We start from the raw sequence: 22936 nt of genomic DNA on the forward strand, positions 1-22936 counted from the left end.
GAGAGCTCAAAGAAGTGATACAGCCCGTGGAGGGAATTGACGGAAGACCTTTGTCTTCAGGACCTATTACTCACCAAACAAGGGAACTACAATTGTCAATAAACAACCACCAGGAAAAAATATGGTTTGACATCATAAAGACTGTCCACTATCCCATGGTACTAGGCATGGCCTGGTTACAGAAGAAAAATCCTTACATTAATTGGACAGCAGGTTCCTTGTTCCTTGGCTCTGAGTTTTGTATGTCATACTGTTTATGTCAGGACACATCCCGGATCCCTCTAGTAAGCTCTCAGAACCATGAACCATCCTCCTTGAGCGTGTCCAACATTATCCAAGTACCGGAAACTTACCAGGCATTTTCTGATGTGTTTTCAACAGACATTGTTCAAGCTCTTCCGCCCCACAGACCTGAGGATTGCGCCACTGAAACTGACTCTTCCGCTGTGATTCCATTCGGGAGAATGTTTATATTATCTGAGCCTGAAAAGAAGGCCCTATGCGAGTACCTGGATACCAACTTAGCAAATGAAACCATCCGGACTTCAAAGTCTCCCACAGGTGCGTCCTTGTTTTTTGTTCCAAAGAAAAACACAAGGGAGTTACGACCTTGTTTGGATTACCGTGGTTTTAATCAATGTACCCTCAAGGACCGTTATCCATTACCACTCATTTCGGATATTCTGAAGGCCGTTCGAGGAGCTGTTATATTCACCAAACTCGACCTTAGGGGTGCTTACCATCTGATTAGAATTAAGGAGGGTTATGAATGGAAGACGGCCTTTAGAACTCCCTTTGGCCACTTCGAGTATTTGGTCATGCCCTTCGGTCTAGCCAACGCTCCTGCGGTATACCAACGATTCAAAGACAGAGTGTTCTCGGATATGTTTTTTTTTTTTTAAACGTTTTTTATTATATTTTAACCAACAAAACAATACAGACCAAATATACAGTACAAGATGCCACAATACAGTTTCGAATGTGTACATTATACAATTTGATCTCCGCTCCCCACAAGCCACCCCCCTACGAGCCCATCAAGTCTGTTTACTCTGTGTTCACGCCGCGCGGTGGGGTCCGTTCTCCATTGGAATCCGCCAAATCTGGCATCGTTCCAAACAATTCCGCTATCAGTGATTTCCAAGCCAACAGGGTTCCCACCTCTTCTCCCCCTCCCATCATACTGGACTCCTGCCATACCATAGTCTCTGCTTCCGCCCACTTTTGCAATTCCTTCCACCATATCTCCACCTGCGGTTTATGACAAGCCTTCCACCCCATGGCAATCCTCCTCTTAGCCAGCACATATGCCAAGTCCTTCAATTTGTTAACATGCTTCAGTTTCTGTGATCTAGGGAACCCCCCCAATAGGCAGGCCCAGGCTGACTCTACAACCAGTGTGACTCCTTTATCCGCCAGTTTCGCCGCTATCTCGCTCAAGAAGCGCCCAACCACCGGGCAGGACCAAAACATGTGTGTCATGTCAGCCTGTTCTTCATCACACTTGGGACATGCTTGTCTGCCTGCATTTTTAAACCTTGATATCCTCAGGGGTGTCATGTACGCCCTATGCGTAATGTGTTCTCGGATATGTTGCTCCTTTTTGTTATCGTATACCTGGATGACATATTGATTTATTCTAAAGACCCTCAGATTCATGAAGAGCATGTTAAGGCAGTTCTACAGCGATTACGAGAAAACAAACTCCTGGCCAAACCTGAAAAATGTTTATTCCATACTCAAACTGTTCACTACCTGGTTTTTGTGCTCAGTCCTAAAGGAATTGGAATGGACCCTGAGATTCCATACTCTCCTGGCCGGCGCCTACCAGTGTGAAGCAAATACAATCCTTCTTGGGACTTGCAAACTTTTACAGAAAATTAATTCCTACATTTTCTGCAATTGTACAACCCATCGTGGCTCTTTTAAAGAAGGATACACCGTTTGTTTGGTCTACAGAACAAGAGAAGGCCTTCCAACATCTAAAAACAAAGTTCACTGAAGGTCCTATCATAGCCCAACCTGACATAGATCGAATCTTCCTGGTGGAAACCGATGCTTCTGACTATGCTATTGGGGCAGTCCTAAAACAAGAATTTGAGGACAAGATGGAACATCCAATTTCTTATCTATCCCGTACTTTGACCCCAAGTGAATGTCATTACTCGGTCCTGGAGAAAGAGCTTTTGACCATCCGACAAGCATTCACTGATTGGCGTCATTTCCTCCTGGGAGCTAAATATCCAGTGCAAGTACGTACAGATCATCAGAACTTACAAGTATTACAATCCCTGGAGTGCAGAAACAGTCGCCAGGCCTGTTGGGCCTTCTTTTTTGCGCAGTACCAGTTTCAGATCAACCACCTTCCCGCAATCAATAACATCGTTGCTGACGCCTTGTGCAGACGCCCTGACTACGAATCTGTGGAGGTCAGGGCATTTCCCAAGATGTTTCCAAAAACTGTGTTTGTGGCACAAGCTAATTACCTCCTGGAAGACATTGATGCCCATACTCTTTCCTCAGATCTCTGGAAGGAATACACCCAGAATAATCATTGGAACTTGAATACTAGGGATGGTTATCTCTTCAAGGATCAACAACTGGTCATCCCTATACAAGGACTGAGAAATAAAGTCATGAATCTCTGTCATGATAACTTTCATTCAGGACACTGAGGCATCACTACTACCCTTCAGCTCATACAGAGGCAATTTTGGTGGCCAAAAATGATCACTGACATGAAGGCCTACATTCAATCCTGTGCTGTGTGCAATCAAAACAAACACGACAATAGAAAACCTGCCGGTCTTCTGCATCAACTTACATTACAACACGTCCTTGGGAGTTCATCGCTACAGATATTGTCGAATTACCACCATACCACCATAATGGTTACAACTGACTTGTTTACCCATACAGCTCATTTCACACCACTGTTCAAATTGCCCTATTCACTTGAACTTGCCGGGATATTCATTGAACACATATTCAGACTTCATGGATTACCATCCAAGATCATCTCCGACAGAGGTCCCCAGTACATATCCCAGTTCTGGAAACAGCTCTGTCAAATACTAGGTATTCAGTGAGCATTGTCTTCAGGATATCATACTCAAACCAACAGGATCACAGAAAGAACCAACCAGACTTTAGAGCAATATCTCAGCTGTTTTGCAAGCAAGGTCCAGGATGATTGGTCACTATTGATTCCGGTAGCTGAATTTGCTTACAACAATTCAGACCATTCGGCCATCAAGACAAGTCCTTTTTTCTGCAGTCAAGGATTCCATCCTTCGGTTTTACCATCAATTTTGCCACATCCTACCCCGGTACCTGCAGTTGATTCCTGGATTGAAAAATTGGTGAACGGCCACAAGGATGCTAAAGAACACTTGGAAAAGGCCAGGATAGCTGTTAAATGATATGCAGACGCTAAACGAAGACCTAGCCCTTCTTAATCAATAGGGGACGAAGTCTGGCTATCCTCCAGACTCCTTCCTCGACATCTACGGCCTAACAAACTGTCTCCCAAGTATTACGGACCCTTCACCATCAAAGGAATCATTAACCCAGTGGCATATCGACTTCAGCTCCCAGACTCCTGGAAACAAATTCATCCGGTCTTTCACACCTCCTTATTGAAGCCATATGTACAATCCAATCAGACAGTTCCTAGACCTAATCCTGTGCTCATCAACGATCAGGTCGAATTTGAGGTCTCCAGAATATGTGATTCCAGGTATAGACGAGGCCAACTACAATACTTGGTGGAGTGGAAAGGCTTTCCCCCTAGTGAGCGTACATGGGAACCAGTTTCTAACATGAATGCTCCTCGTCTACTACAACGGTTTCATCGAATACACCCAGGCAAACTAGGTGGGTCCTGGCTCAGGAGGAGGCATGCTGTCATGAATGGCCGGGTTCAACCTTTCTGGACTTCATGGTCCTTGATGCACCGCGGCATTAACTCTGCAACCCATCCAAAATGGCCGCCGACACAGAACTGCGGCGGTCTAGCCTTTGTGTGAACTCGCCAGCTTCCTAGAAAACCGGCACGCCCCCGCGGCTCCGCGCGTCACAACTCTACTCCGACGTGTTACTATTCGTGTTCGAGTTCGCTCTCTGCTTATCGTGCATTCTACCTTCCTTCTCTCCTGGAACCCCCCCTTCTATTCCTTACCTTTTGTTATCTTCCTTCCTGGATTAATTGACATTGTTCCTGGATATTCGAACGCTACCGGCTTGGCAGCCGGCTTCCACACTGGAACCCGAGGACTCGCGTTCCAGCTTATACAAGTCACGGTCGGTGAAAAAGAAAGAAGCAACATCCCGGAAGAACGCCAACAAGGATAAAAAGGTGAGAAAGAAGGGAGCTTCTGACAGCGGGCTGTCTGTGTGAAAAGTGTTCATGTAGGGGAGGGTTGGAGCCACAGCCCCCAGGTATCCCGCCTGGTAGGATGGAGAAAAGGTGTTACGGAGGGGGGATACTGTGTCCCGCAATCAGGCGTCTCACTCCCACTCCCCAAAGACTCCTCACCCAGGTGATCCTCCCACACTGGTCCACCCCCAGGGTCTGGATCCAAAGGCGATGGCCGTGCCCTGGCCACCTGAGAGAGACATCCCCAGGGACTAGCGGGTGAGACACCTTCTGGTTTCTCACAGATAATACAGGGCTATTGGTTTATGCAGGGGCCGTCTGGCTGGAACTGATGTATCCAGTTGATTAGGACTTGATGGGACCTGTTAGGAAGGTAGGATGCCTGCCTCTTATCTTGGGCCCATGTGCTGGAAGCGCTACTCTGGTATACAAGCCTACAAACCTACAACCCAAGTGGTTGGGGAAACCAACTGATATTATCTTCTTTCTTCTGCTCTTTACTTTCTTTATGTGTGCTGCACTCCCTGGCTGTTCTCCGCGCTGATGCAGCAGGGTTCTGGCAAAAGCCTGCTGGGCTGGGGCATGTCATCTCTGATGCTTAATGCTGGGCCTCACTCTACTGCTAGACTGTTAATGTTCCTCACAAAATGGTGCTCTGGGGTTGAGCACACCATTCATTGGAAGTGCTGTGTCACAGTCTTAAATATAGCTGTTCTTCTACTATGTTTCTGCAGCCCCCCCCCTGCCTGCATCTCCAGAGTTATTTTCTTCTGCTTATATTGTTTAAAAAAATAAAAAATACAAACGAAACCCAGCAAGGCACTCACAAGGAGGACAGAGTCTGGTAACAAGCCACAATTTCAATTTTTTTAGTTCTCTTTCTGCTGCCGAGGACCAGAGCCCAGGACCAAATAACTGATACAATGGCTAAAGGAGGGGAAGGGGGACTGGAACACCCAAAGTCGACATTTAGGATCCTTACTGTTGTGTGCACCACTCTGGTGCTTCAGCCCGTATTGTGTGAGGGCCGGCATGGAGAAGGCGTGTGCTGGTAAAATAAACATCCACACAGGTTGCAGTTCGCCGGCCGATTGCTCCTACGTTCTCGGAGGCACGCTGCAGCATTTATTGCATGTCACCGAGTTGGCACGTCTACGTGTACATAACATCCGTCTTCTTTCCCCTTGAAAATACAAATGCAAATGTATATACAATTCTATTAATCACACCTACAGTTCGATGTTAGCGCACATAGTCACTTAGCCTTCCAGGTGACTTTGGCGCTACCCTCAGGAGGTACCGGCCGTGCTGCTACCATACCGGATCCGGGGGGTGTGGGGGACTCGTCGGCTGTGCCCCTTCTGGCTGCCGGGCTGTCTGCGTTAGCTGGCCTGGGGGTCTGGTGCCATTCTCCTTCATGGGCCGGGGCTGCCTACTTCAGCTGGGCTGCTGGCCTGATGCCATCATCCTTCTTGGCTCAGTTCCATCAACGTTATTTCTCCCTCCATTGTTTCTCCGTCGTTCATTTTATCCAGCTCCTCTTTCCATGATGTCTGGGGAACTTTATTGAACCATAATGCATTCCTGGCGTTGAGCCTCCCATCAGGACTTGCAGTGATCATAGTTCCTCTCCGTGTGATCACGGTCCAGGGGGTGGTCTCGCTTAGGCTTGCCAGATTCATCCTCGATGGGTTCCAGAGGACCAGCACCTGATCCCCAACTTTGGTGTGTGACTTCTTAGCTCGCTGCTTACTGCTCATGTGCTCTGACCCTCTTGTCGTGTGTCCTCTGTTTGTTCACAGATTTTGCCTTTTTATGGCGGTGGTGAGGTATGGAGGATCATCATAACACAGCTCTGAACATGATGCAAGCTGGGGGTGAGGGGGTGTATCGTTTGACGCGTGGGGCGTCATCTGGTAGTTTCGGAGGAACTGGTATAGTTCGAACTCCCATGGGGCTCCCTGGGCCTTCGCGATCCTGAGGACCTTGTTAATTGTTCTCATAAACTGTTCCGCATTGCCGTTCGCCTGGGGCCACCGCAGTGTGATGAGGTGGTGTGTTATCCGGAGATCATCCATTTACTTGCCAAAATCAGCCCCTTGGAATGGGGGCCCATTGTCACAAGCCAGATCACAAGAGAAAATGATGCCTTGTTGGCTATTCACTAATGCCAAGAGCTAGAAGGGACTTTGAAGTGTTATTTATAGATAACCGTTCTGAGTTACCACTTGCCTAATCAAGCAGGCCCCTCCCATTATTCAGAGAGATTTTATTTAACAAAGACATTCTCACCTCCATCTTGAAAGGTGCTCATTCGTTCAAAATATGAAGACAGTGGAGTTTGGACAATATCCAGGATTGCCAGTAGCGTCCTTGTTAACCTTAGCAGCTCACTAAAGCTGTAGAACCCAAAGTAGATCAGATTCCGTGCCAGGTGAACAACCTAGTGGAAAAATTGGGACAAACAGAATGTTTAAAAGAAAAACACAACCAAAAAACTACTCAGACATAGCGATAATTACAGTCATGATTCATTCTCACCAAATAAAATCACCTTTAAAGGTGAAAGCATATTATACAATTATGTGCAATGTTGGTCATATAATATGTCAGTCAATGTTTATCTGCACTTCAGAATTTAGGGCTGATATTAGTATTAGGAATTCAAATTTTTCTAGATACATGCATGGATGCTACTGGACAATGTCGAATTTGTTTGCTAAAAATGTAACAAATATGTTAAGATTGTAAAGCCCATTACAATATTTAGTGAAAAAGGTGAAATGTCCAGAGTTTGGAATTATGCATGTACAAGCTTTGCACAAAACCCTCGACACATATGCCAGAAGTACCAACCATGGTTAGTAGGAGGCCTTCAAATTCAGAAAAAATAGAAGGAAAGTTCACCATGATCACTCAAGGGCATGATATAATGAATACATCTGAAACATGGAAGAAGGGACAAGAGTTGGAGATGTGGACCGGACCCAAACAAGTAGCATATTGTTATATGTATTTACAATGTGTTTATCATGTGTGGTGCCAGAAATAGGAGTCGGGCCACTGGACATGATTTAAGATATACAGCTTTACTAACAAGAATACAAAAACTGCCTAACCTTGCACTACTGCTATAATGAGGTTCCCTATCTTCAACTGGAAAGCCTAAGGTGGTTTAGTCAACATAAGACAAAGTATCTCCACATCTAAAACATGATCCTAACTAACTGGCCCTATCACTAAACCGAAATTATAATGCATAAAGTAAAGACCTGTTAGCCTTGGGTTGTAGCTGACCCCCTACTCTGTTAGCAATGATTGAAAATAAATTTTCCTTGGGTTATAGCTCATCCGACTTCTCGGTTAACAGTTCTTCAAAATAAATGTTTGTCACAGTTATTTGTATTTGACCTTTGCCAACAGTCTCTCGCACAGAAAATGTTACTCAGTTTTGATGCAGTTAATGAAAAGACGATTTGTTTCTTTATCATTTTCAATTTAGTTTATTTCCCTTTTGCTCCATCACAACCTAGAAATTTCAATAAAGCAGAAAAGATGTTACTTTTCTCACCCCCTTTCAAATACTTGGGTTACAGCTTGGCACCCCCCTCTTTCCTGGGGAATTAAACCTCTTCTCAGGCTTGCAGTCAGTATTTGTGCTATGTTCAACTTTCTCTCGTGCTCGCTTTACACCATGCTCGGATGTTTCATCTTTCTCAGAGTGGACTTGTGTTTCTGTTCTCTTGGAATTTATATGTATCTATTCAGGAGTTCAGCGACTAGCACATTCTTAGATTTCACCTCCTTGGAAGATCATCAGATATTGCATTTCCCTGGGTTCATAGCTGAGCGTCACCGCTCATCTCCCTTTCTCGTGGCCAAACCACAAGCCTGATATTTCGGGGTGCTCTCTCCAGGGAGGGTCGGTAACTCTGGTGGAAGCGGACTCCCTCGAGCTGAACCACTTTCTGGTGCTCTGCCGGTGGCCTTCTCAGCAGCTTGCTGATATCTCTTTTCTTGGTTTTCTCCAGTGATAGCCTTCTTGGGGGCCCGCCAGTCTCTCTTTCTCTGGTTTTCCCCAGCAACTGACTTCTCGTGGCCTCATTGGTATCTCTTTCTCTGGCTTTCACCGGTAACTGCCCTTTCTTGGGCTCGCATGACTCTATCCCTCTGGCCTTCTCCAATGGCAGTCTTGTCGTGGGGGCCTTCACTCTCTCCTACTCTGGTTTTCTCTGGCGGCAGCTTTCTCATGGGTCCACCGGTGCCTCTTTCTTGAGTTTTCCATGACCGCAGCCTTCTCGTGGGCTTGCCGGTGTCTCATACTGTAGCTTCTTCCGACAGCAACTTTCTTGCAGGCTCGCCGGTGGCACTTCTTCATATGTCTGCATCTCTCAGGACACGAGCAGAGAACCTTGTTTAGCTGGCGCTCCTGGGCTCGGTGAAGTCCCACGGGCTGCTCTCCCACCACGTTGACTCTGTGGCCCCGCCTCCAGGCAGCGCTGGTTCTGCACGGTAGCAGCAACGTGTGCTTTGCGTATTTCCACCCCTGCTGATTGACTCTATGTTAGCTGCTCTCTCTAATCAAGGTAAACATCTTCTCCCTTATAGGCTGTTCCCTGCAGCGAGGTGATACAGTTTAAAAGGGTCTCATTATATTAGCAGGAACATTCACGCCCATGGAGGCTGAAAACATTTGGGATATGGGTCTTAAGAGGCATGCTACATCTATGTTCAACTGGGAGCCCTTCCCTTTTATGGGGGAGTTACACCCAGTGATATCCTGCTTGCCCACACCCCTAGGGAGGGTTTTGGTTAGCTGGCTCACATCCCTAGTCTTATAGGGGGCAGCACCCCCTTGGGGAGAAGGGCCAAATACCCTGAGATTCATCTCACATTTAGGTTGCAACATGTTATGTTATGTTATCCAATATGTGTACTAGCTCCACCACCATCGTAGTGGCCTTACGGTGTCTGGCCTTGTCCACAAGGCGACTTTATTTTGACCCGTTAGTGTTTCAACCACATCTTACTCTGTGGAGAGGAGAGAATAGGTTCAAGGAAGTGGAAAAATTAAAGAGTGATTACACAATACAACAATCAGATTCAGTGGGGAAAAGAAATGGGAAGTGGGGTATAGGAATACGATTGTCGTAGTAAGGATAGTTTCTTAACTGTGATGAGTTATCGGTAGGCATGAGAGAGAGTCTAAAGAAAGTTTAGAGCAGAGCAGAGATTTACTGTGAGGCACATGCAGAGCACTAGAAGTAGCTGGGGAGTGGTTGCGTGATGGAATTGAGAAGTGCTCACAGGGTCAAAGTAGTGCAGGGGTTTCACGAGATTACTTTTAATAAGAAATGTCAATATCTGGGCGTGGTCTTACCGGTACCTGATAACCTGCCTGACTGTTCTGACTCTTAGGCATGGCTGCTTGCTTAAAGGAGTCCCTGCACCATGAAGTGAGGCTGCACTAGTATGTATACATCTACTTATTTGCATGCATGAAGCAGCCCACCGCACCATGAGGTGAGGCTGCACCAGTAATTACAAGTTACTCACCGTAGTGACTAGTCCCCTTTCCTTCATACTGCATGGGCGTCCCTTCCAAGGCAGACAGAACCTTTTTCACCAGAAAAAAACTTAATATGGCCGCCCTGTTTATGACTTGACAGGGGACATGTCGCTGGAAGGCGATGGCAGTTGCCTTGGCTCTGACCGCGTGGGCATGCATGTTGGCCGATGGTGGCTTATGCTGTCCCTCGTAGGATTCTTTGATGGGCGAGACCATCCACCGGTCTATGGATGCCTTGGATGCCCGATAGCCTGCGGTCTTGAACCTCCAAAGGTGATGAATAGAGCGTCAGACTTGCGGAAGTTCTTCGTCCTGTCCAAGTAGAATTTCAGTGCACGCCTGACATCAAGGAAGTGCAGAACTCTCTGCGTCTCGTCTTTGGGCTCAGCAAAAAACGTGGGCAGCACAAATTTCCTCGTTCAGATGGAATGGGGAGGGCACCTTAGGTAGGAACATTGAGTGCGTCCGTAGGACTACCTTGTCCTTGTGAAACGTAGTGTATGGCTCCGAAGCGACCAGCGCGTGAATTTTGCTGATTCTGCGAGCCGAGGTGAGGCTGACTAACAAGGCAGCCTTAATGGTGACCAGCCTGATGTCCGCGGACATCATCGGTTTGAATGGTTTGTGCGCCAGGGCACCTAAGACTATATTGAGGTCACACAGGGGTGTGGCTTCTTGATGGGTGGTTAGAACCTGGCGAGACCCGTCAAATATTTCTTGACAATCGGGTTGGAAGAGGAAAAGCTATCCTCCTCCAAGTTTCTGTAAGCCCCAATGGCTGCGAGGTAAGTGCGGCAAGTATCCACATGCATGCCTGAATGGGCCGAGATGCGCCGAAAAAGAGAGCATGTCGTCCAGAGAACATGCCAGAGGATTAATGCCCTTAGAGTCTGCCCAGAGGCAGCATCTGGTCGGGAGAGGAGTCTGTGGTGATGGTGACCTGTGGTGTAGGTTGCCGGAAAGGCTTGCCCATCCTCAGGTTGCAGTGTCCGGAACACCATGTGAGGTCTGGGTGAAGCGACGGAGGAACGTTCATCATCTCTGACTAATGGCCCCGTTCCTGTTTCCAGAATGCTGCAAAGTGCAGCTGTATCCTCCTCATCCTGAGTCTTGTGTGGGGGACGGGCAAGAGAACTGCTGCCATGAGACCCAGTCGGTGTTGGTACCACCAGGCCGAGGTTACTTATCTGCTGAGGAAATGCGCCGTGGCTCTCTTGAGTGCTGTTATCTTGTCCTCCGAGGGAAAAACTTTCTCGGAGCACGTGTCCCAAATGAGGCCCAATAAGGTCAGTCTCGCGTGGGCTGCAGCTGCGACTTCTTTAGGTTGAGTGAAAAACCCAGCTCGTGCAGTGTGTCCATAAGAGCTTGGGAAGTATGGTGCACCGCTTCCGGAGATGTAGCCCTGACGAGCCAGTCGTCTAGGTACAGGTAAATGTGGTGGCCTTGTGACCTGAGGAGGGCTGCCACCGTGTTCATCATCATGGTAAAGACCCTGGGGGCCGAGGTGAGGCCGAAAGGAAGCACCTTGTATTGGAAATGGTAGCCCATGATCCTGAATCGTAGAACGGAACGATGAGGCTGCCAGATCGGAATGTGTAAGTACGCATCCTTCGGATCCAGGGAGCACAATGTCTCCGCTATCAAAGCTGGCTTAACCATCTTGAATTTTTGTCGAGGTAGGGAGAGGTTGAGGGTGGAAAGGTCCAGCACATCTCTTGCGCCCGCCTGGTTCTTTTTCTGAATCGCGAAAATCCTGGAGTAAAAGCCCTTGCCTCGCTGGGAGGCTGGGACTTCCTCCACTGCCTGGCTCTCGACAAGCGACCGGATCTCTGCCAAAAGAGTTGATGTCCCAACCTGTGGGAGTGGAGGGGAGGAGGTAGGAGAGGCTGGGATAGGGAGGTGGTACCCCGTGGCGACTACAGAGAGGATCCAGGGGTCTGCAAAATTCTGGCACCAGAAATGGGCATGGAGAGCAAGCCTGCCCCCCACCAGAGGCACGTGGACTTGAAGGGGCGTGTCATGCTTTCTTTCCCTCTGAGGCTGTCGCTGAGTAGGGGAACTGGAAAAAGCCCTTACTCCCCCCCCTTTTTGTTGCTTGCACCGGCTCTGAGACGGCGAGCGTTCCGGCTACCTGGATCTGCGTTCCTGGAAGCCGTGAAACCCTCCATATGTACGACCCCTTTCCGAGCGCTGCTGAGATTGTGTGTATGATTTGAATGTAGGCTTTGTAAGGATGGATAAAGACTTTGACGTTTGTGAGCTGGTCCTCGTCCGTAGAGGAGTGGAAGAGATCACCCCCTCAAACGGTAGATCTAGATTGCGCTCCTGGACATCTGGGTTGAATTCGGTTGTCCGGAGTCAGGCTGTTCTTCTCATGTCCGTGGCAATACAGATGGCACGGCCTGAGGTATCGATATGAGCATCTGTGGATTCCATGAGGACATGAGCCACCAGCTTGGCTTCAACTAGCTCTGCCTTAAAGCGGGATTGGCTCTGGGTGGGGAGTTCCGGGAGGAAGTTCGCAATTTCCCGCCATAATTTCTGGTTGGCGGCAGCCAGCATGGCATCGACGTTGGACTGACATAGATGTAAAGAGGCGTTGTAATAGAGTTTCTTGCCATATGCCTCTAAGATCTTCTCCTAGCAGCGCCGCAGAGGAAGAGGCCAAGGACGACTGGGGCTTGGAGTATAGTGATGCCGCAGCGATCACTGAAGAGTGTGGCTGAGGATGGGCCGAAAGCAAGAGTGTATCCCCATCCACCTGCCTGTACTTGGCATCAAGGTGTCCATTGACCAACTCGACCGAGTGGGGTTTGAGCCAGCTCTTCTTGGCCAGGGAGACTACATTGGTCTGCATAGGAATCCCTGATTTTGCAGAGGAGCGTCGCATGAGGACTTCAGCCAGAACCCCTCTGCCGGCTGCTCGACCCTGGGTTGGGGGAGGCCCAGGTACTCTACCAGCCCAGCAAGACTTTCGTGGAAGGCCCTGGCTGAGGATGGCGTGTCCAGATCCTCCACCTCATCCGTGTCCTGCGGAACTGGAGGATCTTGTGGAGGAGGATGAGGAGTAGTTGGCCCCGGAGGCTGGGGTACAGAGCCCGCGGCCGGAGGCTGAGGAGGCGGCGGAGGCTTCGGTGAAGCCCACTCTGGAGCCTGCTGGGGAGGTGGAGGAGGTGGCTGCGCTGGGGCCTGGGGCATCAGCAGAGGCATCTGTGGTGCCTCTAGCATTGCGGGGAGGACTTCCCTGATGGGGTTTTTGATGATAACCCCCATCTGAGGTGACTTCATGAGGCCAAGGAACTTCTCGAAGAGCACCTCCTCACTGGCCAAAGAGGTGGAAGGGGGTGCCAACGAGGTAGCAGGGAGCTGCTGGAGCAGCTGCGTACCTTGTCTATATGGACGCCATGGAAAGCTGCCCTGCGCAACTGAGGGGTAGACCGTAGGCCACGTACCTGGTTGAGGCCAGTCCCACCTTGACACCCGTTCTTCGCAAATTCCTAGAATGGTGTCAGAGGGGTGCCTCTTTCTGGCGCGGCAGCCATTTTGTCAGTTCAGCCCGCTGGGCCCGGCCTCGTCCAAGACTCTTGTGTGTGGATCACAAGACCTACCCTGCTCCTCGGGCCTATGCCCAGGTAGGTGTGACACCCTTGACCCGGGGGTCGGTAGAGCTGCGTTTAGGCACCCCCTCGGACGTATCGTCAGTATTAGAGCATAGCCCCGCAGACGTATTGCCGGTATTAGGGCATAGCCCCTCGGCCATGGTGCCGGTAAAAGGGCAGAGCCCCTCTGGTGTAGACCCGGTAAAAGAACCTTCCGGTCCCTCAACGTTGCGCCCAGGAGGATGCGAGGATCCCTCAACCCGAAGGCCGGAAGCTGAAGCAGCCTTGGTGCACGTGCCGGAAGAAGGACCTGTCCGGTCTCTTCCGCGCGGGAGAGTCACTGGGAAGGAGTCTCCTTTGCGGGGTGCGATGGAGAATATCGGCCCTACCTTGGGCCTGGTTTGATGCTTCACAATGTTCTTGAGATCCTCTGGAAGAGCTCCCTCCACCTGACTGGTCTGTTCTTCAGCGTCTTAAGAGGACAGTGAGTCACACGCCGAACATGATTGCGAACCGTGGTCTGGGCCAAGGCAACGTATGCAGAGGGCGTGGGGGTCTGAAGTCAGGAAGAGCCCGTTGCAGGGTGGACACTTACTGAACCCTGTAGAAGTCGACATGCGGCGGGGAGGAGCGTGATGCCTGAGGACCGAGTACCTGAATGATAAAAAGACAAAAAAGACAAAGGGAAGAAGTATCCGAGCGCGGAATTACATGGCCGAAGCAAGACCCAGGAGCGCTGGTGAATTCGGCCTGTTCCCGTCGATGCGGAAAAGGAAACAGAGGTGTGGCGCCGGGGATCGGAGTCAGGGCAGCGCATGCTCCCTGGGCCGCACCCCCAAGCGCCTCTAAATTTAAAGACGAAGAAGGTTTTTTCTGGTGAAAAAGGTTGTCTCCCATCCCTTGGAAGGGACGCCCATACAATATGGAGGAAAGGAGACGGGATGTAAGAGTATGTATACATACATTTTGTAACCATACGTGTATTCTTCCACTTCTGAACTGTATCTTGTACATGCACTTTCTGTAACTAGCGCCTAGATGCCTCTGGGCTTTTTGCGCTGAAATAAATGCAAAAATAAAAACAATAAATACTAAAGAGAGGAATAACAGGTTAATATTAGAGCATAATTGCAGATTACTTAGAGTGAGTTCACATAATGTGAAACAGTTGCAGCTAGATCCTTGAGCAGAACGCTATGCCTCAAGCTAAGGAATAGGCCAATGCCTCATTAATCCAAATAAAGAGCTAATATGGATGTTACCTGGGCAGTCTGGTAAGAATAAACATTCATTGACATGTGAAGGCAATCCGGTAAGTCTGTCATTTCGGCTAAGCATCATTAAAGGTCATTGGGCCTCATTACAAGTATGGCGGTAAGGCAACAACAGCGCCGGTATTGCTACCGGCACGTTGCTACCGTACCACCATACAAGGAGTTCTGCTCGCGGGTGCCCTTGCAGCCACCAGGTCTGACCTGGTGGCCGTACCGGCACCCGCTAGCAGAACATGATAGTAGCACTGGTACTGTTATTAACGGTACCGGTGCTACCACCCTCCCCAATCCCATTGCTCAAATGGGAATGTGGATGTACCGGGCCCAGCACCCGCAAAAGGGCAATTACCGGGTCTGGCTGGGCCGGAATAGTAAAACATATAAATAGTATAAATAAATAGTAAAACGGTAAAACCGGGAAGGCTACCTCCACCTCGTAATGAGGCACATTGTATGTGTACTGAAGAGGGTCATAAGGCAAAAGAGCCAAATCCAGTCAGTGCAGCAAAGGTTGTAAACGGGTCACTGGATCCATGAAAATGAAGGCATGCCACACAACATATGTACAAAATGGAAATAAATACCTCAAACGTAAGCTTGTTTTTCTCTTTGTCCCCAAAGGGGAATGGTTGATTAACAACTTCTTTGAGGTACTCCTCTACAAATTCCATGGTCAGAGCAAATTTCCTCTTCATGTCATCCCGTGAGGAGTCTGTAAATGAGTCATACCTATAAACAAACACCAATATTTTAGCACAACGAAGAATTATAAAACAGCAGTTAATAGAAATCACTATGCGCTATGAGCTTTTTAATCTTAGGACCAATTGTCTCGCGATTCCCTCAGTATTTAACAAATGGCCAAGCAAAAACAGATGTAAACCAACTTCATCTTTGTGTGATGATACTTGAATTCGAGATCTTACGCATTTTTATTTATCTGCTCTATAATTAAAGAACTGAGGAAAAGATATTTAGTTGCAATACTAAAGGGAGCCCAATTGTAAAACACATATTGATGCAAAAGAATACTCATACTCTTTACTCCCCAAAAAATTGCCTTTGCAATGTATTCTTAAATTGGTTGAGCATAAGTACTGCTGGATAACATGCTACCATTTAACTAGCTCCTTTTATAGTTCTTAGCTACTCCTGTTTTTATTGTTTCGCTATTTATGCTGCTATTGTTCTCAGTTACTTATGCTTGTTTTAGTTTGTATGCAAGATGTTTATTAATCCGTATTGTATGTATTGCTCTTTTATGTATGTATTTTTTGACTTTCAAATTAACGATATCCCTACCTACCTATGTATGTATGTATGTATGTTTAGGTTAAGAAATGTGCATTTAAAATCCGGAAGTTCCCGTTTCATTTTCCCCCATTGATCCCCTCTTTGATCTGATCAAATTAATAGCTCTTCAATTCAATTGTTAACTTTCTGAAATCCAGTCTGGTCCAATCATACTTTTAAAATCAGCCATCTTTGTCTATCTTCATTAAAGTTATTTTTTGATTGCTCTTACTGTTTTTACTGCTTCCATAAGGAATGTTTAATTAATATTAAAACGTTCAATATACCTATGCGATGTATACAGTGCAGAATCACCAGTTTAGAAACAAAAACGTGGCAAAGACTTGGAAACAATGTATTTCAGAACATCAATGTTAATTCATTTAGCTTGTTTTAATAAATCCAAGACAGAAAAGAAGGAACCGTTCAGTGATAGAACTTTAAACTGTATACAAATGCAGAGTGCAATATACTGTAACCCACATATCAACCACTTGAAAATGAACAGTGCATGCCAAAGTCACCAAAGTGATATTCCTTAATAATGCACAGACTAAGGCCCAATTCATGGAATTAAATTGCGTAGAAAAAGGGGTGCTTGCGTGCAAAACGCATGCAAGCACCGGTTTGTCGATTCACGGAACACAATGCGTGTGGCTTACCCAAGAATTGCGCTGAATCCCCGCTGGCCCAACATGTCACTGTGACACCATGAACACCTTGCGGTAGACACCCAGCGAAGAAGCATACCGTCTAGCGCAGTCACCTAAAATGGGGGCGGAACACGTGGAATGGGGAACAACAAGCGTAAATGTGGGTGTTACGTGGGGAATACCACAGTAAAATACTCGCAACACCGACACGCGCGCTAACATTATGTATTTATGGAATCAAACAGGTGTTTCCGGACTAGCGCAGAAAAAGACGCGCTAATCCGGAAACACGTCTGCCACGCCAAAGCTGGTGTAAGCGTCACAGCGCACTAAAAACAATGCATAAAAAGGGCGCGCGAAAAGCCAACACGTGTATACAGCTACGATGAATGTCCAGTTTTTTGCAGCAGTGATTGTGGGATACTGCAGGAGGAGGAAGAGAGCCAGGGCACACATTTATTTTACTCAGAACCAGCCTTTTTGGGATGCCTGATGACAAGGTCTATGGCAGGTATAGGTTTCCACTTCATATCATATTAGACCTGGTCATGGAGTGGGAAGATGACCTCACATCACCCACCCTGTGCTGCCAAGCACTGAGCACGTTAGAAAAGGTGCACAATGTACTGCATTTTTTGGCCACTGGGTAATTTCAGCGGACAACTGCCATAGTCGGGGGCATTTCACAGCCCACGCAGTCATGCTGCCTACACCAGGTGTTGGCAATCATGACTGCACACCCCTCAGTCTGCAGGCACATATACATGCCCAGAACACCCGCAGAAAGGCAGGCCGTGGTCCAGGACTTTTACAGGGTGGTGCACTTCCCTAAAGTGCTAGGTGCCATTGATTGCACCCATGTGGCCCTACGTCTACCTAGGGCCACAGAGCACATCTATTGCAATCGCAAGCACTGGCATTCCATCAACGTGCAGATTATATGTGATGCCAAGGGAATCATTATATCTGTATATGCCAACTATCCCGGGTCCACCCATGATAGTTTCATATTCAGAATGTCACCCCTAGACCGGGCCCTGGAAGCTGGGAGGCATGGCAACACATGGCTCATTGGTGAGAACAAATGGCCCTGCAAATGCATGCATGTCTCACACAGACCACACCACACCACTGACAAACCATCTCACCTCCACAGGGGACACTACCCTCAGAGCACCTACATGATGACGCCAATAGGGAACCCCACCACACGACCCCAGGTAAGATACAACGCAGCCCATATTGCAACTAGGGCCATAGTGGAGCACACATTTAGAGTGCTAAAGTCACGCTTCCGCTCCCTTGACCATTCTGGTGATGAGCTACTAGGTGCACCACCAGTAGTGTGCAGGATCATTGTGGCAGAATGTGTCCTGCACAACGTTGCAACATAGCATGGCGTACCGGTGGACATGGTGGTGCCCCCACATCCCCAACCACATGCACCGCGGCTGCGCATGGGAGGGGAAAGAGCACATGGCGAGGCTGCCCGTACCCAGCTTGAGGCACAATTTTTCACCTAAAATCCAACCACTGCAGAGTGCACACAGCACTGGCACATTCCAGGTGACAATCGATGATGACAAAGGGACAATAATCTGTCCCAATTTACCACCCTAAGAATGTGTCCTTGGAAGTGTTTCATTGTGTGCATCCCTTAGTACTAAAAGTATCTCAATCTGGTGTGCACAAAAAGAACACATGGAAGTTGGAGCATGCCACTAACACCACGGCAAAGTACACATCTAAATGGCGGTATGTCACCTACCCCCTCCCACACTACATGTCACCTGGTTGCCACACGATGCCATGGCATACAATGTCCAAACTGAGAAATAAATGGCCAACACATAACACTGCTTTCACAAAGAGCTCAACGGAACAAGTTCAGAAATAAATCACTCTCACTCATCAATGTAGTAATGTAGACAGGAACATCAATTGGCAGTACAACATACCAGAAACACAGGACCCAAGAGTGAATCTGCCTGACAGTGACCATTCATAATAGCACATGTGCCACAATGTGTCATGACTTACACATGGCACCCATGAATATTCATGTGGCACTGCTAACCAAAGGGGGCAGGGAAGCGCATACAGCAGGAAGTCCAAAAAACAATAGAAATACTCAAGCTAATACATGACGATGGAACATGAACAAAGGATGGATCTCAATGTCCAAACAAAAAGGGATGCTAACCATGCACTGGACAAACAATCATGAATCCCACTAGGGGTGTATACACAGGTCGGATTTCAGACTGCCCACAGATATATTGGAAGCCCAATGCCTCTGTGTAAGTTGTCTTTACACGCTGCACTCCTTGCAAGCCCATGGAAAGGGGAAGCAGGAGTGACATATGTGTCCGACCCTAAGGAACAAACAAGGAGGGTACCAGCATGAGACAAGCCTGCATGGGTCCAGCTGCAATCTACAGTGGATTCCCTTGGCTGCCACACAAAGCAACACACTGTCACATAAATGCACAATAGACAAAAAAAGTAAAAGAAAATCAGAAATGCCCATGGGGGACCTATGGGGGGGCTCACCCAGGAGGGCGGAGGTGCAGGATGCACGTCAACACCCACATGTGTGGATGTTGAGAAGAAAAAAAAAACCTCCATGGGTTAATGGGCTGCACGGCTAGCATGAATCGGGAGACCTGTCACTGCTGTCGCCACCCTCTGATGTAGCATCACAATGCGGTAGTGGTAGGGGAGGATAACCACATATAGCTCTGGTCTGGTCTTCAATGACATTGCCCATGCGGGACTGAGATGATTGCATCTGCAACATGATGGCTTGGAGGTCCCCATGCAACACCTCACGGGATGCACGCAGTTCCTCTGTGATGGTATGAGTCAACTGTTACATCTGCTATTCAGACCGTCTACTGTGGGTCGCCTCGGGTGCAGCCAGTGTAGTTCTGAGGCACTCATACTCTAATCTCAGGGCGTCCCTGTGGGCCCGACCCTCTGCAGCAATGGATGCACACAGAGCCCTTAGTTCTGCCCGTCGGCTCCTGTTGCTGGCCACCATGTTCAGCCTGTGTGAGCGGCAAGTGGACCGCAATGCCTGCTGCTGGTGCGCCACCTGTCTTGCTGGCGGTATCATGGAATTGGCCAACCTATCCATGCCCTGAGCCAACATCTCATATGAAGCAGCCTGTTGTTGTGCAACAGCATACATGGACTGCTCCCACACAGTATCGCCAGCTAACACACGGCCACCGCTTTGGCCGACCACATGACATGACATGTAATTCCCAAACTCAATACACACAAGTGTCACAAGGTGCTACGATGCAAGGGTGATGGGATTGTCAGGGCTGGGACAATTGGCAGTACTTTGGGCCTTGTTGGGGGTGTTGGGAGGGCCCTGGGGAGTCCAACCACCTTGTACAGGCATGTTCTCCTTCCATTTCGCAGGGTAAAGGCCCAAGGAAGGAGAACCGCCAGGAGACTACATTACCCAGCAGGCCATGCGCATCACGGGCCTGCTGGGAGGAAAAGGAACACACGCGCGCTACTGCGCATGCGCGAGCCGCGCCCTGAAAGCAACGCTCGCAATACTGACCTTCGGCTGAGGAGGACGTGTTTGACTCGAGCTCCTGCAGGCACGCCTACGCGGGGCACCGCCCGCCAGCTCAACCCCCGGCCCCGCGTACATGAAAAGCTAAGTACACGTCTTTAATACTAGACAGCTGATTTAGCCCGTGGGAGGGAATCGCACTACGCGCAGAGGAAATAATCTGTTGACATTCTCAGAAGCACGAAAAGACGAGTTAAAGTTTGCATGCAGAGCATGAATACTAACCCGGAGTGGGAGTTAGCTTGGCGGTGAAGCAACCGCATCTTTAACGATTTTAACCCTTAGGGAGCGTTCCTTTGGAACGGCAATTCGCACGCACGTGCACTGACTTTGTTTTGCTATTTGCAGTTATATGTTTGAGCGGACTGCTGAGACTTATCATGCCCATCAACACGAAGAGGCTAAGGACCTAGAATTCCACAGAACACAGAGCTAAGTGTTTTAGCACCTCGAGTGCATGTTATTGTTTGTTACTATTGTATTGGGTGAAGTGGGGAGTTTGTAATCTGCATACTGGTGGGGATTTACCACGATATGATGTGATGTTGGTGGGTTTGCCTTCATGAAGAAATGAGGGCGAAGTTTATAATGCAAAGGCAGGGAGAGAACCAAGATAGCACTAGAGAATACTATCTAGTGGTGAGTTGGTTAGAGGCTCCAATACAAAGGTCTCCAAACTGAGAGATTGATAGTTGTGAGAGAGTGTGAGTGAGCAGCTGCAAACAACCAGCAGCAAGTGGAGCACTGGAGCCGAGGAGCATGTTTTCCTAAAGACCCCCTGCCCATCCATTGTTTTCCCTAAACCTCTTTCCGGTGATCCTGAACTCCCTCTACCCATCCACTCAACGAACCCTAACCCTCTTTCCCCAGAGGGTTGCGGTGGCCTGTGGTTTCTATTTCCCAGGTGCCAAGACCCAATGGGGAGGGAGGAGTTTGTGCTGCCTCTGCGCCTGTCAAGAGGAGTGAGGGTCTGACAGAATTGCGAGCCCACGTATTCTTTCGGCGCCTAGGCAGCACAATTATGGCAGACGTGGTAGCTCTTCTCCAGGACCTGAAGGCCGAATTGGCAGCAACCAGACAGGATTACCAGAATTTAGCAGGTCAAGTCCACACCCTGACTATCCAGACTCAAGCCAAAGCAACGCCCTTGCCCAGACAACCTCCGCCAGTGCCAGTACAAGTGCAGGTAGCCACTGAACCATCCTTGCCTTTAGCTGCCCCAGAGAGATACCATGGGTACCCACAGAATTTTAACCAGTTTATTATGCAGTGTCAGTTGCACTTCTTGACCAAGCCAGGAGTTTTTAGGACCGCACAAGCTCGCACTGCATTCGTAATATCCTATCTCACGGGGGATGCAGCTTCTTGGGCAACACCACTGGTTCGCAAGGATGATGCCGTATTGTACGACTGGGATACCTTCTTGGACGAATTCGGTAAAATATTTAACCGTAGGGCAGCAACATTGATTAAAGATCGAGAATTGCTAACGCTGAGGCAAGGAAGCAGAGATTTGGTTTCGTATGTCACAGCTTTTAACCGGTTGGCAGTAGAAACCGATTGGCCCCAGGAAAAGAGAATGGCCCTATTCTATCAGGGTCTAAGGGAGGAGTTGAAAGATTTAGTAGCGCAAGTAGACCCCCCAGCCAGAGAACTGCCCCACCATGATAGATCTGGCACTACGACTAGATCAGAGACAAAGTGAACGTCGCCAAGACCGTAGAAAATGGGACAATAAGCCTATGGTCCGGCTGGATCAACAGAGAAACACCAAGTTAACAGAGAAGGGAACCGAGGAACCAATGCAGATTGGGACCATACGAGGCCCCTTGACGAAAGAGGAAAAAGAGAGAAGAAGGAGAGAAAAGTTGTGTCTCTATTGCGGAAAGTCGGGCCACTTCGTCCGAGAATGCACCAATAAACCATCCGCCAAAGGGACCCCCTTGGGAAACGCCCCAGCTCGTCCTTGAGGGGGGTGAGGGCGAGCGAATCTGAAGATACCCCAAAGATGCTAGCAAATGTACATCACACTCCGTCTGCTCATATTATGCTGGCTGGTCATCTGGATGTTCAAGGAAGGCGTATACCAGTGTCGCTTATGGTCGACTCGGGGGCCACAGGTAATTTCGTAGATGATCAAGTAGCTAAAAGACTAGGTCTTTCCTTGGTGACTAAAGAACAGCCAGAACAAGTGAAATCAGTGGACGGATCACCGTTAGTTTCAGGCCCGATCACCCAGCATACGCAGCCCATGCAGCTAGAGTGTGGGAAGGGACATCAAGAAGTTATTGAGTTTGATGTGATTTCTGCACCACAATTTGGATTCATTCTGGGCTTAACTTGGCTAAGACTCCACAATCCAGCGGTGGATTGGGCCGCCGGTACACTACAGTTTTCATCAATGCATTGCCAGACTAATTGTAGTACGGGGAAGTGTTGTCCCCACTTCATCGGAGGCAGTACAGATGTGGTTTTACCTGAAGAGTATGAGGAATATCGGGATGTCTTCAGTAAGGTGGCCGCCGAGACTCTACCCCAACACAGGCCTTTTGACTGTCGCATAGATCTGGAAGCG

At 48.5% G+C, this 22936-nt stretch overlaps 1 protein-coding gene across 9 annotated transcripts in view; it reads right to left on the reverse strand.

Moving 5' to 3' along the window:
- The window catches only part of ITPR2 (inositol 1,4,5-trisphosphate receptor type 2), a 4412221-nt gene that overhangs the window by 2179600 nt on the left and 2209685 nt on the right, over positions 1 to 22936 (reverse strand). For all 9 annotated transcript variants that reach the window (XM_069628470.1, XM_069628469.1, XM_069628465.1 and 6 more), the window contains 2 exons: positions 15405 to 15549; positions 6671 to 6821 (listed from right to left, as the gene is read on the reverse strand). In XM_069628470.1, the coding sequence (XP_069484571.1) occupies positions 6671 to 6821; positions 15405 to 15549 (296 nt within the window). The remainder of the gene's footprint in view (positions 1 to 6670; positions 6822 to 15404; positions 15550 to 22936) is intronic.

The sequence above is a fragment of the Ambystoma mexicanum genome, chromosome 12 (assembly GCF_040938575.1).
Source record: "Ambystoma mexicanum isolate Mex_15411 chromosome 12, UKY_AmexF1_1, whole genome shotgun sequence".
Classification (NCBI taxonomy): Eukaryota; Metazoa; Chordata; class Amphibia; order Caudata; family Ambystomatidae; genus Ambystoma; species Ambystoma mexicanum.